This window comes from Vigna umbellata, chromosome 6 (genome assembly GCF_029865625.1).
Source record: "Vigna umbellata cultivar VRB3 chromosome 6, Vumbellata_1.0, whole genome shotgun sequence".
Taxonomy (NCBI): Eukaryota; Viridiplantae; Streptophyta; class Magnoliopsida; order Fabales; family Fabaceae; genus Vigna; species Vigna umbellata.
The window spans coordinates 20,479,737-20,502,068 of NC_142170.1; the positions used below are offsets into that span (position 1 = coordinate 20,479,737).

The 22,332-nt window shown below is 35.4% G+C and overlaps 2 protein-coding genes across 2 annotated transcripts; both read right to left on the reverse strand.

Moving 5' to 3' along the window:
- Positions 1-4,761: 4,761 nt before the first annotated feature.
- Positions 4,762-10,772, reverse strand: LOC124821574 (putative multidrug resistance protein). The gene is made up of 5 exons (XM_047293482.2): positions 10,625-10,772; positions 9,355-9,812; positions 8,519-9,059; positions 5,977-7,928; positions 4,762-5,333 (listed from the first exon to the last, which is right to left on the reverse strand). Exons 1-5 carry the CDS (start codon positions 10,766-10,768, stop codon positions 4,961-4,963), a joined length of 3,468 nt encoding a protein of 1,155 aa, XP_047149438.2. The 5' UTR covers positions 10,769-10,772; the 3' UTR covers positions 4,762-4,960.
- A 3,056-nt stretch (positions 10,773-13,828) lies between these two features.
- Positions 13,829-20,777, reverse strand: LOC124821575 (Transport protein particle (TRAPP) component). The gene is made up of 5 exons (XM_047293484.2): positions 20,595-20,777; positions 20,257-20,354; positions 19,682-19,781; positions 14,698-14,880; positions 13,829-14,101 (listed from the first exon to the last, which is right to left on the reverse strand). Exons 1-5 carry the CDS (start codon positions 20,649-20,651, stop codon positions 13,979-13,981), a joined length of 561 nt encoding a protein of 186 aa, XP_047149440.1. The 5' UTR covers positions 20,652-20,777; the 3' UTR covers positions 13,829-13,978.
- Positions 20,778-22,332: the final 1,555 nt, after the last annotated feature.

Consider the following 22,332-nt stretch of genomic DNA (forward strand, 5'->3'; position numbering starts at 1 on the left):
TTTGCTTGGAAGATGATCATGATGTTTGAGAGTTGAATTGATTGTGACACAAATGCCCTGTGTGAGAATTTGAGCCACTTTATGTTCTTTCTTGTGTGATATGTCTCTTGATTGCTTGCACATATGCCTTGGCTTGACTCTTGTTGATAATTCTTGATTGATATGCATGTTTGGAAGTGATAAAGGCAGTTTTGTTCTTGAGCCTCTCTAGCCAAATAAGCCTACCTTGTTCTAATCCTTTGAAAACCCTTTTTGAGCCTATACTTTCCCCCATTTCTTTGTTTTGAATGCTCATACACTAGCCCTAAGTGAAAAACCATGATTACCTTAACCTTAGGGAATTTTGGAGCTTTGGAAGTGTTTTGGAAACAAGTGTGGTCTCTTGGGGGTTTCTGATGAGTTGGCTAGTTGGTTCCTCTTCTTGTTTTGTTTTGGTAAATATATGTGTATCTTGTCTTTTACAGTTTTGTTTTGAAAAGAGAGAAAAGAAAAGAGACAAGATGAAAAAAAAAGAAGAGCAGAAAAATAGTGAAAAAAAAAATGTGAATAATGGAGTCAAGAAGAGGATGGAATTAGAGGTTGTGGGTGTGTTTGAATGTGTTTACACTTGTTCCCCATTGCTCCTCTGTTCCTTATGGTTTGTAGCTTCTTATCCAGATATATCCTCCCTTGTCCTTGGCCCCATTACAACCATGAAAAGACCTTTTGATTTGAACATGCATATATGCTTGAGTGTTGATATTAGAGGCTTGCCAAGTCTATTTGTGATTGCTTTCTTGAGTGCATTGAGTGACATTGATTTACCTTAAACACTTGAGAGAAACACTGATTGTGTGCATCTGTGAGGCTCTGTTGCTTTTGATTCATCTCTTGAACTGATTGACTGCTTTCCTTGTACTGAATTGTTTGGATGATTCTTTGAGTATTTGTTTTCATTGACTCTGTGTGGGATTCTGCCTATACCTTTTACCGTCCAGATTTTGTGAGAATTGTGCAACTGTATTTCTGTTTTGGAGTCTCTGTTGTCTGTCTGTCGAGTTTGTGTCAGCTCCCTGATGTTTGAGTAGTTCCCTGGTTTTCGTTTTGGTTTTGCCCAGGAGTGCAAAAGACTAAGTGTGGTCTATTTTGATGAGTCGTTATTTCTTGAATTATATTTAGTTTATTGCACTTAAATAAACCAGGGAATTGTGTTTAATTGTTTATTATTTCCCCATTTTCCGAATTCTGCTTAATTTGGTCGGAAATTTGCAATTATGCTAATTTGGGTGTTCTGAGCTGATTAAGTGCGTTTTTGAAGTGCAGGAAAATTTCGGAAATACATTTTGGGACATCAGGAAGAATGCCGAATAAATTCAAGACTCTCCGCACAGACATTTTAGAATTAATTAAATTGTAATTCAGTAGTTTAGAATTTTTGTATCAACTCTTACATTTTGGGTCAATTTTTGGTAAAGTAGATTAGGCCCAAAAGTAGAGATTAGTGACTTAGACTCTAGGGTTTTGTTGTGTAGACCCCACCATTATTAAAAACAGCCACACGGCCTTAGGGTAGCCGCCACTTGCCACACGCTCTTGGTTTTTTTTGAGTTTTGGGGAGATGAGACATTTTCTTTTCTTTTCTCTGAGAATGAAGCTCTTATTCACGGTTATTTTTTTGAGCTTTTGCCTTGAACGTTTGAGAGAAATGGATGAAGGAGATTTTCTTTAATTTTATGTTGTTGATTACAAATTGTCCCTTTCATTTCTTTGTTTCAAGCAATATTTTTTTTCATTAGAGAACGTTGAACGTTTGGTGCACCTTGAGAAGGTAGTTGGTTTCTTTACCTTGCTGGAAGGGGACACACGGCCCAAGTCCAGTCGCCACACTCTTATTCTGCTTTGGTTTCCCTGTTACGAAGTTTGGCTCATGAATGAAAATGGGTTCAGTAATTTTTTTTTCGCATTGAAAAGCAAGCCACGCTGATTCTCTTGGAAGGAAGTAGATGCACAAGCCGAAAACTGGGTCACGGCCAAAACAGCAGCAGCACATGGAAGCACACGGAAAGGGAGAGCAGATTCTGTTTTATTATATAGAGTAAGAGGGCTGTCACGTTTAGGAAAAGGAGAAATTATTTTTGAAGACGTGTAGCATATTCATTGAGTGTGTGAGGTACTGTCACGGCTTGGGAGGATGCACACATTTCAATTTTTTTTATTAAAGCTTTTTATTATTTTTTTTGCTGGAACGGAGAAAGCACCATGATTAATACTTGGAGAATAAAGTTTAGGTGATGGTACTTTGGCAGCAGCAACAATGAAATTCCTTTATTACTTTGAGAATGAAGAAGTGATTTGATGGGGGTAGGTAGTGTGCACGTGAACGTGACCTACAAGCTGCTGGAAGAAAAGGGATTTGTTTTTGATTTATGAAAAGAGAAGCCAGTCATTTAAGAAGTAGTGGTGTGTTGAAACGGCATGAGAGAATGGTAGCAGCAAGGTGTCACGTTTGGTGCAGCACACGGTGCACTTTAATTGGATAAAAAAATTGGTGATGGATGGAGCAAGGGACCAGCTGCCACGCATTGAGGAACACTCATTATCTTCAATTCATGGAGACACATGTTACGGCCTAGAGAAAGCACGGACAACGAGAAGCAATTTCATTTCCTTTCTTTGGAAGCACATGTTTACGGTGGAGGGTGCATCATTCCAACAGCACATTATTGGATAAAGTGGTGTCACGACTTGATGTTTATGAATTAGGGGAAGATGGTGACGGGAAGGTTGAGCTGAAAAGGAGGGTGCTTCATCGCGGATTCCATTTGTAGTAGCAATTCCAATTTACATTTGGCTTGAGGAGAGAATGTGGGTCATGGTTAATGGTAGAAAAGTTTTATTTTCTTTTATTTCTTTTGCCTTGGAATATTTTATATTGTATGTTTAAATGCTTTTCTTCTTTTTAATGGTGAATGTGTGGGATAGATGACAATATTGTGCATTTAATGTTCTAGTTTAAGTGTTGCATTGAATAGCATGAAATTGTGTTGGGATATTTATCTGTTGCTATGTTCAGTTTAGTGTTTTTATGCACTTGAATACCATCAATTATATTCGGTTGTGTTCGATTTTCAAGTTTTAATTTAGTTCATCCGCATTCACAAACTTTTCACAAACCCCCCAACTACGTGTTTGATATGAGACTGAACCAAAATTGGTCCTTGAGAGACGACCTAGGAGTCACTTCCTAGTACTATACTGCATTCTTTTATGCACAACTTTTGTGGGAGGTGCGACCCTCTCATCACCCGTCCATATATGTTTTTTCTCCCATGAAAAAGATGACTTTTTTTAGTTTATTTATAGTCGTGGTGGCTCTCCAACGATGACCTCTTTATCCACTGGATGTCAACAATGCATTCCTCAATGGTGATTTGCAAGAAAGATTTACATGAAGCAACCTCTCAAATTTGTTGCTCAAGGGGAGTTTTTTGGGTTGGAATTTTTTCTTCTATGTCGTCTTGCAAATCATTAACAATTTGGTGTCACTCGAGTGTAAAAACATATATTTTCACTAAGTCTTTATGGATTATATTAGTAACAAGCTTGGTACATACAATTTGTATGCACTAACTTCGGGGTGAGTGTTAGTTTGTTTGTTATTATTTCTTATTTGTATTTGGGATTAGTCCACATTTCTTCCATTATAAATAGAGGACCCTATGGATATATTGAATACAAGAAAGATTAATCTCATACATAGTTTTCACTATATTCAACACTTTATATATATATATATATATAATACTTTTCTGTCATCTTTTAGTTTGATAAATGGATAAAATGTTTTAAAATAACCAAAAATTTTATCGTAAATAACATTAATATGAACAGTTAAATTTTTTATTAATAATAATTAGGTCAAATAATTGATTAAATATAATTATTTTAACTTTGATAATATTATAGTGGTTTTTTATGGTATAAGAAGTGGTAATATATTTATAGGCTTAATTACCTACTTAGTCCCCATGTTCGGAGGTAATTTGCTGTTTAGTACCCGGTTTTAAAAATGTAGGCATTTGATACCTATGTTTTGAAATTTGTATCAATTGAATCCTACCCACTTAACGCCGTTATAAATCTAACGTTTTTCTGACATCAACTTTGAATTGTGGACGAGCGGTTGTGGACGATCGTCCAAACAGAGGAGGACGCTCGTCCAACAGTGGAGGACGCTCGTCCAAAAGTGGAGGACGCTCGTCCAAACAGAGGAGGACGCTCGTCCAACAGTGGAGGACGCTCGTCCAACAGAGGAGGACGCTCGTCCAACAGTGGAGGACGCTCGTCCAACAGTGGAGGACGCTCATCCAAAAAGAGGAGGACGCTCGTCCAACAGTGGAGGACGCTCGTCCAACAGTGGAGGACGCTCGTCCAACAGAAGAGGACGCTCGTCCAACGATGCTCGGACGCTCGTCCACTACCGCTCGTCCACAATTCAAAGTTGATGTCAGAAAAACGTTAGATTTATAACGGCGTTAAGTGGGTAGGATTCAATTGATACAAATTTCAAAACATAGGTATCAAATGCCTACATTTTTAAAATCGGGTACTAAACAGCAAATTACCTCCGAACATGGGGACTAAGTAGGTAATTAAGCCTATATTTATATAGGTATGTATATATGTAAGTGGAGGAACCCACATCTAACTCACAGCCTCTTAAAATACTCAGAAAGAAATAAAACTAGGAACAAATCCATAAAGTATAACAGTGAAGCAAAGTTTACTGGTTTGTATCAGGGCAATAAATCTTTCTCCTGAAACAGACAAATAGTTCCGAATTTTCTTTTCACATGGCTTTCAAGCATGCAAACATGGGCAATCCCGAATTCTACGATAACTTGTACGTTATTGTCTTAGAAAAGCAACTGAGAAAAATAAAATAAAAAAATCTAGCATATATTACAACTACTAATAAATTTTATCTAGGAGAGCTACCACTTTGCAGTTTAACAAGAGAATTGTATGCACCATCGCGTCCGAGTGAAATCAATTCGTTATGTGAACCTTGTTCCACAACCTTCCCATTCTTAATCACAGCAATGTAGTTGGATTTCTGTATTGTAGAGAGCCTGTGAGCCACTGCTATGCATGTTCTTCCAACCATTATCTTCTCTAGTGCTTCTTGGACCAAGATCTCTGACACACTATCAAGTGCACTTGTAGCCTCATCTAGAAGAAGTATTGCAGGATTCTTCAGAATCGCCCTAGCTAATGCTATTCTTTGCTTCTGACCTCCTGATAGCTGAACTCCTCTTTCACCACAGTATGTCTCATACCCATCATTCATTCCACTGCCATCACAAACACCATCAAGACAAAAAAGACAAAGAAGGTGTCAGGGCCAAGAAGAAGAAGGTTTCAAGGTGAGCTAATGCGGTTTAACTTCGGAAAATATTTTGCCAATACAAAACTTAATATTTATGTCATGTTTAGAGTAGCTACATTTTGAGTTTCTTTCTCTTCTCCTTGACGGGATAAGGTGGCCCAAACACAATGTCTAAAACATAAAATTAGCCTCTATAAGCTAGTTGGAAGAACATATTTGCAGATGATAACTTATGACAAACTACTTATGGAAACAATTACTTGTTATATAAAAAGCTAAACCCTGTTTGATTTTTTATCATGGAAACTGCTTATTTCATGTTAGTCATTTTCTCAATAAATGTGAGCTTCTATATAAGCTAATTAGAGAAGCTTTTACTTTTAAGGAAAAGAGAAATTGAAAAACGTTGTATCAAATGTTACCTATTGTTTAGTTGTTCTCTCTAGCAGCCTGAGCATGCAGGTATGTCAGTTTTAATTCTTATTTGTTTCCTTAATGTTGTGTTTAGGAAAATGAAAGAAATTTTTGCATCTGAACAAAGAATGTTTAGAAAAAGTGAACTGAAAGACCTTTTCTTTTTAAATCTTTTATTTACAGTTCTCTCGTACCTTATGAATTCATGAGCATTAGCCAGAGATGCTGCCCTTCTTATCTCAGATTCTGTTGTGTTTTCTTTCCCATAGGCAATGTTTTCTCGTATGGTGCCAGAAAAAAGGGCTGGCTCTTGACTCACTAATGCAATTTGTGACCTCAGCATTCTTAAATTATAGGACTTGATGTCTTGCTCATCTATGCACACCGTTCCCTTTGCAGGATCATAAAACCTTTCAATAAGACCAATAACTGTTGATTTACCACAACCACTGTGCCCTACTAGAGCCACTGTTTTCCCAGCTTCAATTTTAAGAGATAAGCCCTTGAAAACCATTTGATCAGGTCTAGTTGGATATGCAAAGAAAACATTTTTTAGGTCAACTCTGCCCCTTATTTTCCTCCTTTTCTCACCACCCCATGAAGTCTCAGGGTCAATCTCAGTTTTCCTGTCTAGCATTGCAAAAACTGATCCAACTGCGCTGCTTCCTTTGGACAAGTCAGAAGTCATGCTTCCAGCATCTGCAATTATGTAAGCAGTGAAGAGTAATATTAAAAATGCTTGGAAGAGTTCCTTTGAGTCTATTTTATGATCTATCAAGAGCCTCCCACCATACCAGTAAGCCAGTGCTGTTGATGAAGTGTTGAAAAACTGAGAGCTGAAAAGACCAAAGCCTGAAATCCATGACTGCCTAATACTCTCCTTTTTAGGCCCTACCATTGTGGATTTGAAAAGTGCCAACATTCTTTTCTGAGAGCTGAAGGCAGTTATGGTTCTATGGTTTACAACAGCTTCACTTGCAAGTTGACTTCCTTCCCTTTGTGCCTTACGAGCTTTCTCGGCCATACTCTTCATCAAGACACTTCTTGAGTAAAAGCTTCCAATGACTAATGGCTGCACTGCAATCATCACAAGGGAAAGCCTCCATGTGAGCACAAGTCCTAGAGTGTAGGCGAAGACAGACCCAAAAACTGCTTGAGCCAACAAACACAGTCGATCTCCAACAAGGGAACGGACCAAGTTGGCTTCAGAGGATAATCTTGCACAAATGGACGCACTTGTGTTCTCTTCATGATCAAACCACCCTATCTCAAAAGTCATCAACTTCTCTAGCATCTTCTCTCTTATTCTTTTAGTCAACCTTTCTCCCATAACTGCAAAGTTATAGTGCTGAAGAATACTAGTGAAGAAGTTGAAAACACCAATTCCTAAGAAAATGAGGGCCAGTTCTTTAGCTTTAGACTTCATCTTAGAGCTATCAGTTTCAAAATAAACTGATATAAGTGTTCCTACATAGTATGCATTCACAGGCTGTACTGCTCCTGACCCTATTGCTCCTAAGATTCCTAGCATTGCTCTTCCCCACTCAGGTGCATTCATTTTCAGCAAACGCCACTGTGAAGGAGCTGGATGATTAGCTCGTTTCACGTTATCCTCATAACTATCATCATCAGGATCATATTGAATAGAATATGAGTATGGTGTTCCCATGGAAAACCCCTGACTGAAGGGATTCAACATTGGACTGCCTACAGTGCTTGATCTGAAACTTACAGCTGGACTCTGTGGAATGCTCATCCTGTGAGAGTTCTTTCCTTCTATTTGAAGATTGGAAGGTTTGAATTCATCAGTTTGGGTTGTTACTTGCTGCAACTCTACCATGTGAGCATACTCACCATCAGTCAATTCCATGAGCTCATTATGAGTACCTGTTTCAATGACTCTCCCTGCTTGAAGGACTGCAATCATGTGAGCAGATCGAATTGTGGACAAGCGGTGAGCGATGATAATTGTTGTCCTTCCTTTTGAAGCTTGATCAATGGCTGCTTGCACCACTCTTTCAGATTGAGCATCCAATGCACTGGTAGCTTCATCAAGCAAGAGAACCTTTGGATCCCTTAGCAAGGCTCTTGCTATGGCAACACGTTGCTTCTGCCCACCAGACAACTGAAACCCAAACTGCCCAACCTAGGAAAACCATGGTGGTTTGCAATAACAAGGATTTAATGGAATTTTACATCAAAGATTTAAATACAATTAGTTCTCTACTTTTAACTGTTTTTTTTTTATATAACATGTAGATTTCAATGTAAATTAGTACATGCCGATTATTGAACGTATGCAGGTTAAAGATTTTGCCGTGTTGTTCAATTACTAAGATAGCATGATGCCAAATAGGATTAAATGTTAGTCAACTCTGCAAAATCTGAAACTGCAATGACTTTGCTAAACAGTAAGAATCAATTTATAAACATTTTTTCATGTAAGGACCAAACTAAAGTGTTGATTTTTCGGATGTAGAGACCAAAATAAAAAGGGGAATAAAGTCTTGTTAATTTAAAACAATAGAAAAGATCAAACTATTTTGATGTGCTTAGGTGCTATAAAGTATTAGGTAGAAACCTTTAAATGATATTATAATGAAATTTCAAAAGAAGCATGCTCAAAACACAATCAAATTTATAGAAATTTCGTTCTGTTTCCCTCTTTTTCTCCTCTTTATGTATATTAGTTTGTTTTCATAGTTCATCTGAGGAAACAAGTTGAGACCAACTTACTTGAGTTTCATATCCATCTGGCAACTTGACAATGAAATCATGTGCATTAGCTGCTTTAGCCGCAGTTATCACACTTTCCATTGAAGCTCCTTCCTTGCCAAACAATATATTCTCTTTTATGGAAGTGGCAAAGAGAACAGGTTCTTGATTTACAAGACCAAATTGGGATCTCAACCACTTCAGTTGAAGCCTGTTAGTCTTGTGACCATCCAAGAGTATTACTCCTTCAACAGGGTCATAAAACCTTTCAAGCAAGGCTATGATAGTGGATTTACCTGAACCACTACCTCCCACAAGGCCTACCTTCTTGCCTGCTGGAACAGTGAGATTGAATCCTTGCAAGACTGGTGTGTCTGGCCTAGATGGGTAACAAAAGTGGATGTCTTGAAATTCAATCTCTCCCCTCACATATGACAAGGCCTTTCCTTTCTTATCTTCAGAATCTATGGTTGGCACCCGATCAATCATTTCTAAAAGACGTGTGACTGCAGCAGTTGCCTCTGTGAGGGCAGTTAAATTTGGAAGGGCACTTAAAATGCTCCTGAAATTCATTAAGTTAAACATATAAGCATTAACATGTCAGATTAAAAATGTGAACTATATGATGAAAGAGAATTTGGATTCTCTGCTGGGTTTTTCTCTATTGTTACTCTGTTGTGTATTCAAAATACATTCATAGGCATGGATTTTGATGTTTTAAAATATATTAAAAGGATTTTGAAAGTACCAACATCAGTGTACTTTTAATCCTCAGCAGAGGACAGCACCAAAAAACCCAACAGAGAATCTGGAGTTCGATGAAAGACTAGAATTTAAAAGATGAGAAAATCACTCACAAGCCTCCCATGAGAACATTGAAGCCAGCTACAAACACATGGCCACCTTGTTCTCCCATTTTAGTGATCAGAATTGTTCCAACCCAAGCTTGAAAGCCCCAACTTATATAAATGACCCCCATACTTCCCAACATTAACCCTTTTGCAAAACCTTGCTTTGTTCCAAATTCCAGTGTTTTCTGAAGTGCGCTGCTAAATCTGTTTAGTGTTTGATTCTCCCCAACATATGAATAAACAGTTCTTATCGAAGATATTGCCTGCTCTGCTATGCCACCGGCAACCCCATAAGACTCAATCATTTTCATTGCGAGGTCCAACATGATCTTCCCAAATACAAGTGCTGGAACAATGAACATGATAGAGAGTGGTATGGCTGCCAATGTAAGTCTCCATGAAAGTACAAATGCAAAGATGTGGCAAAATAGGAATGTTGACATATAAGCCAGGCAATCAGGTATCTACACAGAAAGAAGAAAATATAAATTAATAAAACAGAAATGAAGAGTTCTGCTATTATCAGATTTTGAAACTCATCCATTAAAAACGTTACCAAATTAGTTAGATTTCAAATTCACGTTAACAACAGAGGAAAAATTACATTAAATGCAGAATAAATTTTAAAGGAACAAAAATGAGATGAAAAGGAAGAAAGAATCTGAATATTATCATAAGGAATACTTAACAGTCACAACAATTACAAAAGTTCAAATAAACTCAAAGAGTTGCTTTTGTAGAGCTACAAAGCCATGTTTCACATTGCACAAAAAGTAACAATTACAAATGTTGTATTTACTCGACACAGGTAGAAAAAGTATAAATCAAAGAATAAATTTATAGAAGTTTCGTTCTGTTTCCCTAATTGCATGATGTCTATTCTTGATATGCTTTATTCTTCCATGTTTAATAGGTTCCTTTTCAATTGATATGGTAGACTTGTCAACTTTTAAAACAGTTGCGTTATTGTATCATTGACCAACAGTTAACAAAAAAATTTCTACGCCAAACGACTTGACCATTGATATGACTTTTAAAATAGTTATGGTAAAAGGTAAAAGTCATAGAACTTACTAAATAAGAGAATTTATGATTAGATAACACTATAAAAGTCTCTTACACTATTTCTGCATACACTATTTACTCATAAATATGTCGCTAATGCACTTTTTATGTACTAGTTTAAACCAGAAGACCTATCTACTTTTGGAGATCTATGATCATGATCATCACTGAATTCCAAACAAGAACTAGAAATGCATAACTGCGGAAAAACCTTCTCACACAAGACAACTTGGATTGTATTGGCATCTGAGGAAATGAGTGAAACAACTTGGTAGGTTGTTGAAGAGCCACCAGTCTGTGTGTCAAAGAAACCGACATCTTGTCTTAGGACTGATTTTAGGTATTCCATTCTCATTCTGGAAGCCTGTCTCTCAGCAGTTCTTGTCCAACATATTCCTTCTGTAGTAGGCAACATCAATTGGTATCAAGCATGAAAAGTAGTTAGATTTGCTTTTTCTAATGCTAGCAATGCTAATTGCATAACTTCAAAATTGATGTTAAATCTTCTAGGGAAGTAAATGAGCTACCAAGTGTGCAACTTACCAATAAAAGCTGAAAGACCAACTCCAAGTGCAGCACAAAAAAGCCTCAACGCATACTGAAAAAAATGCAAAATTGTTGAGTAATCATAGGAAAGACCTTGCTTAAGTGGTATTCTTCATAGATGCATAAATCAGTTTCTACGTGCATGATCCAATGAATTCTTAAAGTTTCATAATACTTATAGTTAGAGAGACAAATAACTTCTTTTCTGAAACTCACATGACAACTTTAACTTCTAAATCAAATAACTGCCAAAATAGTTAACATAAGCAGTTTCCAGAAAAATTGTTTACTAAACTAGCTGATGCACTTCTGCCACATATAGTACACCAGTTGTATATAGAAGAAGGGTACAGATTTTATTGAACAAGCTCACCTTGTTCACATCATGCATTTGCAAGTGACTATTTTTGTCTCCATAGGCGTTGATCACATCACTAAGAATGTACATCATTAGAGGGGTCTGTAGTCCATCTCCAAGGCTTCCCAAGGTCCCAAAGAACATCAGCAATCTATCCACTCCATCTGCATAACGAAACAAACTATTGTTCCCCATTTCCCCTTAACTCTCCCTATGAAGAGATACCCCTCAATTTATTTTTTCAAGATTCAGTAGTTTTATAACCAATCTCAGTGAAAACACAAAAAGGACTAATATATACTAACTATATTCTCTTAGCAAAATCAGCAGCCAACAGATGGCTCTTACTGTTGTCTTTTTTCAACCAAAACCGTAATGGATACAACATGCAAGAGTGGAATTGGCCGGGCAATTACATTATTCAAACTTTGAAAACTTTGTTTGTGTAATTTGATATATGTAGTGTTTGATAGTTGTTGTTGTTGCACCTAGTTTATTAGCCCGGCACAAAATTCCATGAGGGTCACTGTTAATGTGTCTTTTTGCAGTTCTTACAATGACATAGATTCATGCAAAGAATTATTCCCGTTATAATCGTGGATATGATGTGTTGCCAATTGGACCAAGTCAACTATTGTTGCCAACTTCATAAGGCAATGATCCGATATTTCCAAGACAAGTGTATTGGAAATGTCTTTCTACCTTTGTATTGATATCTATCAGAATGTACTTGCCTTCAATGGTATCATTCTACCCGAAAAACAACAAAGAAAACAAACCATATAAGTAAATAGATAGATATAGAGAGAGTGAAAAAGTGAGTTTAAAGACATTCATGTAAGATTATATTATTTTGTATAATTAAAAATCATATTTAAGATAATTTTTAATTGGTTGATTGTATATCAACGCTCTTGGATGAAAGTGAACACTTCGATCTGAGCAGCTACAACAATCTCTATATATTTGCCATTTGTCGTTAAGGAATGTGATCCGTTACTAAATAAGAATATGCTGCCGGCCTTACTCAGCAAGAGGTGCTTGAGTCAATCTTTGTTGCACATATTATCTGTGTTTCCTCTCATACAAGGAGAATTTGCAGTAACAGTTTCCATCAACATCATCTTTCACCATTTAATATTAGTAAGCTTTCTAAAAAATTGCTCTTCGACGTCCTTTGAGCCACTTGGAAGGATTTAGTTGTTGTATTTTTATCTTTTTATGACGTGGAAAGTGTTCTTTTGTTCGAGGGTATAGCAGTGGTATTTGTTGGGTGCTTATTTAGCATTTATTCAAGTGTATCATGGTAACTTTAGAAGAATTAAAATAAATATCATTTTGTATTTTTAATGAAATATTATTTTTTTTCATATATATAATAATAATACCAATGACAACATGGTTACTTGTGTCGAGATTTTACACAATCATTGCTGTCATTAGTGAATTAGTGATATGTCCGTGGAGATTTTCGTTAGCCAAACGAGTCCTATTGGATAAAGACGGTTTTTTTTCCCACTCTTCATAAAATCTTTCTTTCAACTCCTTAAAATTTCGTATAAAGTAAAATATAAAACGGAATTGCCACGTTAATTTCTCCTTCAAAATTTTCCCGGGAAATGAGAGCACAAGAGGAAACTAGTTTTTTTTTAAAATAAAATTTTGTTTTCTAAATTACTTCAATTAAAAAATTATTTACACCTCTCATATTGTAAAATATGAAAAACATAATAGGAAAGATACGGGACTGCAAGAAGAATAAGCTGGCATTTTCAGAAGAAAAAAAAATGTTTTTGTCTTCGGTGTTCCCTATACAAATCTCAAGAAAAAAATTAAGAAAAAAATGATAATTTGTTATATTTAGAGCACCTCCTTTCTAAAGTTTCTTATATGGATGACTATAAATTTTTTCATCTCTTATCTGTTCTACCTTTTTCTCTTTACTTTTGAGCTTCTATTATGGTTAAGTGTTTATTTCATTTGTTGGATGTTTGATGATCTCAAAGCTGTTATTTTCCCTCTTCTTTGGTTCAATTCTGGTTTAAAAAATATTTTCTGTTGCTAAAAAACTCACTGAAATTTTTTGTATTGAAGGAACGCTCCTAAACTAAGTGTTGTAACGATCGAAGCTCCAAATACAAGGAAGGTTTCCTTAAACATAAGGAACTTCTAAGAGCTCCCATTCATGATGCTCTCAGAAGAGAAAAAACCAGTACACGACAAATGGCATCTCTGAGAAATCTAAATAGGAGGAAAAAAACATATACCTGAAGTTATATTAACAAGTGATCTTAAATCCCGAGGAACATTACAATCCAAAAAGCATCAGGTAATTCGAATATACAATTACTGACAATACAGGGATTCCAAACATAAATATATTTTAATCATGAAATATGTTTTTTAACTATAATCAAATAGTTAGAACATCTATATCATGTAATGAGAAAAATAAGAAGAACTCAAAATCTAAAGGTCCCTTAGAAATCATGTAGATCGTAGCTCACTATCAAAACCAATATGATAATGATTTAATTAAAGATTTTCTACTGTATATAGTGTTTCATCAAAATACACATAGGACAAGTCAGAATATGGCAATCTAATACTGCAGCAATGAAGTAATAAAAATATCGAGTATACAACACTACAAAAACAAATTCACTCATCATCTTTGTATGGATACTCTTCTGGAACATGCTTGAGAAGTTTTACCTGCAACTCAAACACATCATCACCTCGAAGCACATCCCGGAGCCAAGTTACCTCAGTCTTCATTGACACCTGTACATAGATATATGGGAAACATGTTTAAAAATAAAGAACAAAAGCTTATGGTGTGGAAAAAAAAAACCCTTAATGCCTCACCATGATTCCCAATTCCCAAGATATAACAGAATATTACATACCATGCCTCATTTTCCTCCAGGGCAATTTACTACCATAAAGGTGTTCAGTAATTTAATCAGATTGAGTTCAGTGACATGATATTGGTCAATTTTAACTTTCCCAAAATTGGAAATTATCAAGCTAAACATTGACTTTATTTCTAGTTCTGCACAAAAATAATTCATTCATAAAATATTTTAAGGATTTATATAGAATGTAAACAACAACTCGGAAAGCAAAAACTGATAAAACAATTTCCCTTTCCATGTACAACTATGCTACACAAACAATATAGGAGTCATCTATTTCATGTTTGAGAAAATACTCAAATTTAGAAGACCACGGAGGAGGGATTCAGTAATCAAACTATTATATTTTCCAACTTTCCTAACTGTTAAAAGTGGAACAAAATAACTAGTATTTGATAGACTGAAGTTCTATAAAGTTGAAGTAACAAGTAAATTGAAGTAATAAATAGGACCAGAACTTACCATATCTAAGGCTCCTCTAATGACTCCACTTAAGATGTTGCAATAGTACAGACCTTGGCAGTTGTCAGGAAGTTCAACAAAATCTACCAAAGGATTATCCTCCAAGACAATACTACAACATGTCCCATCAGCATCCCAATTGGTCACAGATGCAGTAACACCGAGGAACATTTTAAAACCAACCTGTAAAAAAGCAAGAGTAAAGTTGATAAAATTAAAAACTTACCTTATCGTTTAAATACACATTACTAGTAATAAAATTAATAAACAAAAAATTGTTGATCAGACAACCAAGAATGAATGTTTAATGCTGTGAACCTCATACCAATCAAAGTGTCACCCAGACGTAACATACCTAAAATAAACATCCGTAGCCCAAACCAATCAGTACATGTGACAAAAGCCAGGGAGTATAATAGAACAAAATCATAAAGGAATTACATATATGATATCCTCCTATAACAATTCACCAAAGTGAGTGATTGACTAAATAGTTGGTGACAACAAGTGGTTCGACCAGAAAAATAAGTACTCATCATTCTTAAACAAATTATTACATTTGTAACATAATTGATTTTCTTATAAGCTTTTGTTGAAAGGTGCATATAGAGAGAGAAATTGTTTTCCCAAAATAGCAAATCCAAAATCCCACTTATCGAAAGCATGGATCTGATCATCAGGTTGACAGATAGGAATCTATAGACTATCTCCTAGAAAATACCCTAAAAACAACCGTTATAGTTAAAAGAAAGATAAACATAAACATTAATACTTTTCCTTGATTATAATATGAGCATGAAGGAATACACTTATATAAAATGTACCAACAACTAAATGATGACCCTACAAGTGTCATCACTTACTTCAGGGAATAAAAATTTAAAATAAATAATGTTATTTTCAGTATTCTAAGACCATCTTATAAAATCCTTAAGCCACTTGATTTTCATTCTGGCCTCTTTAGGCCCATCCAACCCACCACTTCACATTGGACCTAGTTCTCAAGGTCCTTAAAATTTGCATGAACCTGTTTGTGAAAATAGGAGGCCGTGGAAAGATTGGGGTCCAATAATGTGGTTGAAAGTTAACTTGGGGCAAACAAGGAAGAAACAATCATGTTATAGGGTCAAGAAATTAAATATATCAACAAAAATTGCCTTTAGAACATGTAAACTATTAAGAAATGGACTTTAAGCCTAAACCAACCCTACAAAACCGGCTTGTAAGGTAAGATTTACACTCACTTATATATTATAAATTGATCTTATCTCTAGTCAATGTAGAACTTTCAACACACTCCCCTCACGCTAAGATAAAAACATCTCAAGCGTGAGCCTAGACATTAATGATTGGTCTGATAACAGTCCGATAGTGGGTGGAATTATGTCCAACAAACACAAATCTCACTAAGATAGGCTTTAAATTATGGCTTTGATACTATGTTAAGAAGTAGACTCTAAATCTAACTCAAGCCCACAAAATCGGCTTGTAAGATGAGATTTACATCCACTTATATATTGTAAATTAGCCTTATTTCTAATCAATGTGGGACTTTCAACATAAACAATGGAAAGTCATGATGAAAAGATGGAGATTGTAGGGGTTTGTTAAAAAAACGATCTAATGGCTGGGAAAAGGGTAGAGTCAACAAAAAATGCGAAAGTGGGGAGGAGTGATTGGCAGTAATGGGTACAAGGTTTCATGGGCGGGGAGGTGGAGGTATAAGGGAAAGTTGTGAACACATAGGAGAATCCAAAGGAAGTGCGATGGGGCAGCACACTATCGGGTGACATGTGATCAAGGTTATCAAACTTGAGAGTTTACGTAAACTCGTTCGACTCATAAAATTTTACATGAAAAAATAATTGTATAAATAATGTCTAATTTAAATAAGTCCACAAAATTATATAACTATAAATAAATTTATTGAAATATTATTTATAAAAATATTAACATAAATTAAAATATCAAGTGTCTATTTTTAATTCTCTAATCCTTTAATGATATAATTATTAAAAACTATAAAGGGAAAAAAAATAGTGCAGAAGTTGAAGGCAAAAAAAGACACAAACAAAGGCTTAGTACTTTTCAGAAAAAAAAAATTACTTCACTTACATTACACCACACGAAGGACACAAACCAAGGGATGTGAGCATATTAGTGAAATAAAGGCACGATGAATGCGAAATGGAGCACACAATCAGAGGCGAAACAGTGTGACAACTTAAGGAGGCACGATGCGATGCGACAATCAGTGACGGCGAGATCGTGGCCAACAACGACCGCGAACAAGGGCAAAAGGCAAGCAAGGACGAAACGCGAGCGACAACTACTAAATCGTAGAGACGAAGCACAATGTTGAGTTAATTGTAGGAGACAAACAAGAAATAGAGCTTCGTCACTCAACCTATATCAGAAAACCCTAATATGGTGAGCCCTAAATCTTCACGAACTTGCCAAATCGGAAGCAAACTCGCGATTTCAGTCAAGTCTACCTATTCTACACCAAATCCGAGTTTGCTTTCGAGTTAACTCGGAAGTACTGAGTTAGCATGTAAACTCGTCCGAGTTAATGAGTCAACTCGTGAGTTTGATAACCATGCATGTGATGGTTTATTGTAGTTGTGGAGCTTGTAGAGATTGGGGATGGGTAGGTTGTGTTTTAAATTTGGGGTCGCAAGGTGTTGTTATGATGGGGGCCAGCTGGGTGAGCTAGAATTTATGTGATCGATTGGTGTGTGTGCTTGACTTTAACAGTGAGAAATGAAGGTGGGGAATAGCTTAAGGTGGAATGGGTGGTGGGATTGTCATGTTTTGTTTAAGGGTGGTTTTAGTAGTTTTAAGTGTGTGGATAGGTAAGTGGACATTGTGGTCAGCAGAACAGTTGAATTAGAGCAGAGAGAGAACTACATGTGTTTGAAATAGGTGAGGGCAATGAGACAAAACATGCAGGGAGAGGGTGTCAGGGTGGTGTGGGTGGTTCACCATTGTAAGGTTAGAGTAAGGAGATATGGAAGGGCTTATTGGGAAATGTTACCAAAAAATGTGAGTAGAAATTTGTTATTTAAAATGACAATGCTTGCAGCAGTGTTGGCAGAGGCTGTTGCAACTTTGAAACCCTTGTTTAAGGGTTAGATACAGGAAAGCATAACCCATGGTACAATGGAAAACTTGGTTGTCAAGACCACTGGTGTGACCATTGTGCCGGCAGCAGTTGCATGGTCATTGTGGAGGCCACTGTGTCGGCAACAGTTGTGGTTATGGCAACTTGTATCTTGGATGATTTGCATCAATGGAAGGTAGAGGTGATATCTGTTATTTTGCAATTGTGGAATATGTTGGAGTTGGTGTATGGTATGATGGAAACTTGGCGTTTGGGAGTAACCCCAAAGAGAAAATACAACGATGTGGAATAAAGGGACAACTGCAAGCATGTTGAACAGACCATTAATAGCAGAGGAGAAGGGGACAAGAAAAGAATCAATGGATTGTAAGCGTGTAGTGTTGTGAGAATTTTTTTGTTCTTCATAGTGGGTGATTTGGGTCTGTAAGGCATCTAGTTTCCGGTGGAAAATAGCTTGGAGATTGTCTTCCATTGTGGTGATGGCTGTGGGAGGGGAGTAAGCTGGATGAAAGCACCAAATTGTTAGGAAGATAAAGCTCAGAAACTTTAAATGCCTAAAAGCTATCATTAAAGCTAAGCAGAAGCTAGAAGATAAACTTTCATATTCCAAATGGGTAGAGAACAGTACTCTTACATAACCTATACCAACAAAAATGATGAACGTACAACTGTTACCATCTTACTACAGGGAATAAAACTATAAACTAAACAATATTCTAACTTTATTATGTAAAATCCTTTAACAATTTAATCTTTTTTTTTCTTTTGGGCCTCCACCAGCCCATCCTTTCATAGAAAGTCTATATTTGCAAAGGAACGTGTTATTATATCAATTGCTCTAAGGCATAAATCTTTTTAGATAGCACTTAAAACGGCCACACTATGCACTTCAACATAATAGCTGTTCATTTTTTAATCTTACCCCGTGCATTATGTTGGAATTATACCCCCTCCCTCCAGAATAAAAAAAGGTTACAAATGTGTTGTGCAGAATCAAGTTCAAATCTGCTAGGAAACTACAAAGCAAATAGAGAAAAGAATTTAAAGAAATGAATTATTTTTTCACTTCTCTAAATATGAACAGAACAAAAAGAAAGGTCTCTTTTCCAAGGATTTCCACTTCATAAGGGATCGAAGACCTTCTTATTTAAGCTAATTCCTACACCCTAGTATATTCCATATCAGAAACATACTATTTTAACTATACACGCGGACACAACCAAAATCCAACTACAAACCTGTGCATATAAGACTTAATAATAGAAATTGTATGGAGAAGGTGCAGCTCACCTGAATCCATTGTTGTATTTTCAAAAGACATGTATAGATGAAAATAAATACTCATTTCTATAAAACAAAAGTTACTAACATACGTACTAGGAATACAGTTCATAAGGATGTAACATATGAATTTTCAAATTATACAATTAAAAGCCTGAGAAAAAATGAGATAATAAAGAATTACCCTCTTAATGAGAAGAGAAAAGTAAAACAATTCTGTAAAACATGTCCATTTAAGCTTTAGCTTCATTTAAAAGAACCAGTTCATGAATCAAAAGTGGAAAAATTTTCCAGGAAGGCATAACATTTAATATCGCAAATCCACTCTCACCATGATTTCAGAGAAAAACATTCTATTTACTGATTTCTTAACAAGCATCCTTAGAGCACTCGTCAAAAACATCCCTTTTTTAATACTACCAACAACATTAAATTGCAAGTTAATTTCAGCAAGCTGCACATTAAATAACATAGATCAAATGAACAACAGAAGTGCAGAACTTTTTCTGCAGTACAACGAGGATGAGTCTTCACACATTTTTCACCAGCAAGTAGAGACCAAAAAATACAGTACAATACCTTTGCAATTACATCAGTAGTCTCTCTGAAATCGTTGCATCTTGAGACATTAGACTTAGCTAAAAACTCATCAATCAAACGGATTCCAATATTATAACCCCTGAAAAAACCAATCAACCACCAAAATTCACTTACACAATATAAGCAATCTAAATATGAATGGGATAATTACATCATACTAATAAACCCTCTTTCTTTTTCATCTCCTTTCACTCCATGTCGTACTGGTATGATCACACATATTTTACTTTCCTTCTCTTCCTTTTCTTTTCTCTTTCCACTCCTACTTTCCTTACACGAAATTATTTTATGGTCTAGGATCACCACATGCCCATAATCGGGACAAATTTCCACATGGCACATAACTGAGTTTTTATTATTACAAGGAGCAAAGGTTGACAAACTCTGATAGCCTCCCACTATACATCCCAGCCCAAACATATCCCAAAAGCTCACCCTTATTCATATTAATACACACTGAACCAATAAGCCTAAAAATATATATTTTTTAACCTAAAACAATAAACTATACACATTTATCTAATTCAGAAGAAGAGAGAGATTCAAAGTTTTACATTTGATCAAGCTGCTTGTTAACCTCCTCAACCTCTTCCAGATCCGTGAGCAATTGACGCACAATTGCACCATAAGTCAAAGTAAACAGCTCTGCGTTCTGCACAATCCAAACCAATTAGGATCCTATGATACGAACTCACTGAATTCCACACACTTCAGCGAAGAGAAAGTTCACATTTTTCAAAGAAAAAGAAATACAAAATCGACGAATCCACTGTTTGGAATGAAAATTGTTGCAGAATCAAGGGGAAAGAGGAACTATTGCAGGGTTATTTTCTGAAAAACCAAATGGGGCATAAGAGAGGGTTTTGGTTTTGGTTCGGTAAGAGTTGCTTACAACGCGTTCGATGTTGGCGAATATGGCATCTCCGGATCGAGGAGCGACGGGAGGCATTGTCGGAGTTCACTCTCAGAATCTGCTTTGCTGCGATCTGCTTGGCGATGAGTTGAGCAAAGATGTACGACCTTGGATCAGTGCCCACAACAACCCCAGTGTTTTTGCACTCCAACCTTCATTCATATTTGTTTCAACAAATTAATTTAATTTTTTTAAAAGAGGACATTTTAAAACATATCTTAATTTAAAAACAACAGATGCACCTATGTATTTCTATTTCTTTACTTTCTATGATAATAACCAAAAAATTCACTTTTATCATAATTATTTTAAAAATAATATATAAAATAAATATTTTTTATAATTTTATTATAGGTAGTTAATTAAATTTAAAATAACAATTATAAACTTTAAATAATAAAATAATTTATATAAATCTATACTGAAGAGGATATTTCTATTTAATGTATATAATTTTTATTTTTGTTTTAACTTTTATAATATAATTGTTAATTGGTTTTTCTAAATATATAATTGTTACCCGTTTCTTTTTAAAGTATATGTTATTTCAAAATATTTTGTATTTTGTAATAATTGTCCCTATGTTTTTTTTTTCATCATACTAGTCAAAGTGACCCCGTGTGTGTAGTATGAATTTTATTTTATAAATGTTTTTATTTTATATATAAAAATAATAAAGTAATAAAATTATTATATAATGAGAAAATTAGGTTGTATAGTATTATTGTAATTATTATTATTAAAGTAATTAAGTATGAAGTAATATGGATCAGGGGCTACAATAAGAAAATTAATGAGCTGAACTTAGAAAAGACCATGTGTAGTTGTGTGGTGGTTATTAGGATGCAAAATAATGGTAGAAGTATATCTCGGTGCTCAAATTTTATATCTCAGTGCTTGGCAAGCTCGGCTCCAACTCAGGCAGAAATGTTGCTTGATACACATATGATACAACTTTTTTTTTGTTCATGCTGGTGTGGTTTTTGTGAATGATTTCTATGCTAAAGTTGAGTGTTTGGGTAGGAAGAAGAAGTACCCAACCTAGTAATTGATAATATGGTATTTCAGTTTGCAAACACAATTTACAGTTGTCTATTTACAATAAAGTTTAAGGTAACAGATTAACATGATTACGTATAATCAGAGTGTTTGAATGGTACATTTATTAAGTTGTTACAAAAATGTGGGTGCATCCTTTGATAGTCCTATAGACCAAGCCTTTTGTTGTGTTGTTGTAAGCTAAATTTGATAAGGAACAATTAGAGATAGAAGTGGTAATAAAGACATATAAGACAATTTGGTTTGGTACACACTTGCCATAGATTCTGGATAACTTCTTTAAAAACTACATTTGTTGTATAGTCTAAAGGCATTTTTGATTGTCATGGATTAGTATTTTCAGTCCATCTTTTCTATATACTCTAGATGTTGCAACATATAGTTGGTCATGACTGAAAATTGAAGTGGTAAGTATGATCCTAGTGATGCTAGTTATTGTCCTTGGGATTTGTTAATAGTCATTGCATAGGAAAAAATCATTGCAAACTTCATGACCATGGTGATTATGATGGTGACATAAACATTCGTGGTATATATACTTCATTTATTCCTAGCAATAATCATTGCTCCTATAACATGGTTTGTCAATCTTGTCACTACTAATCTAATACCATTACAGAAACCCTCGGTTTGATCCAAGTTCCTCAAAAGCATAATC

Coding starts and splice junctions, on each gene's coding strand:
- LOC124821574 (XM_047293482.2), bottom strand. CDS start 10,768: ATGAGAATGGAATACCTAAAATCAGTCCTAAGACAAGATGTCGGTTTC. Junction 9,813..10,624: donor AAGTTGTCTTGTGTGAGAAG/GTTTTTCCGCAG, acceptor CTTTCTGTGTAG/ATACCTGATTGCCTGGCTTA. Junction 7,929..8,518: donor CAGATGGATATGAAACTCAA/GTAAGTTGGTCT, acceptor TGGTTTTCCTAG/GTTGGGCAGTTTGGGTTTCA.
- LOC124821575 (XM_047293484.2), bottom strand. CDS start 20,651: ATGCCTCCCGTCGCTCCTCGATCCGGAGATGCCATATTCGCCAACATC. Junction 19,782..20,256: donor AACAAGCAGCTTGATCAAAT/GTAAAACTTTGA, acceptor TGGTTTTTTCAG/GGGTTATAATATTGGAATCC. Junction 14,881..19,681: donor CTACTGATGTAATTGCAAAG/GTATTGTACTGT, acceptor GCTTTTTTACAG/GTTGGTTTTAAAATGTTCCT.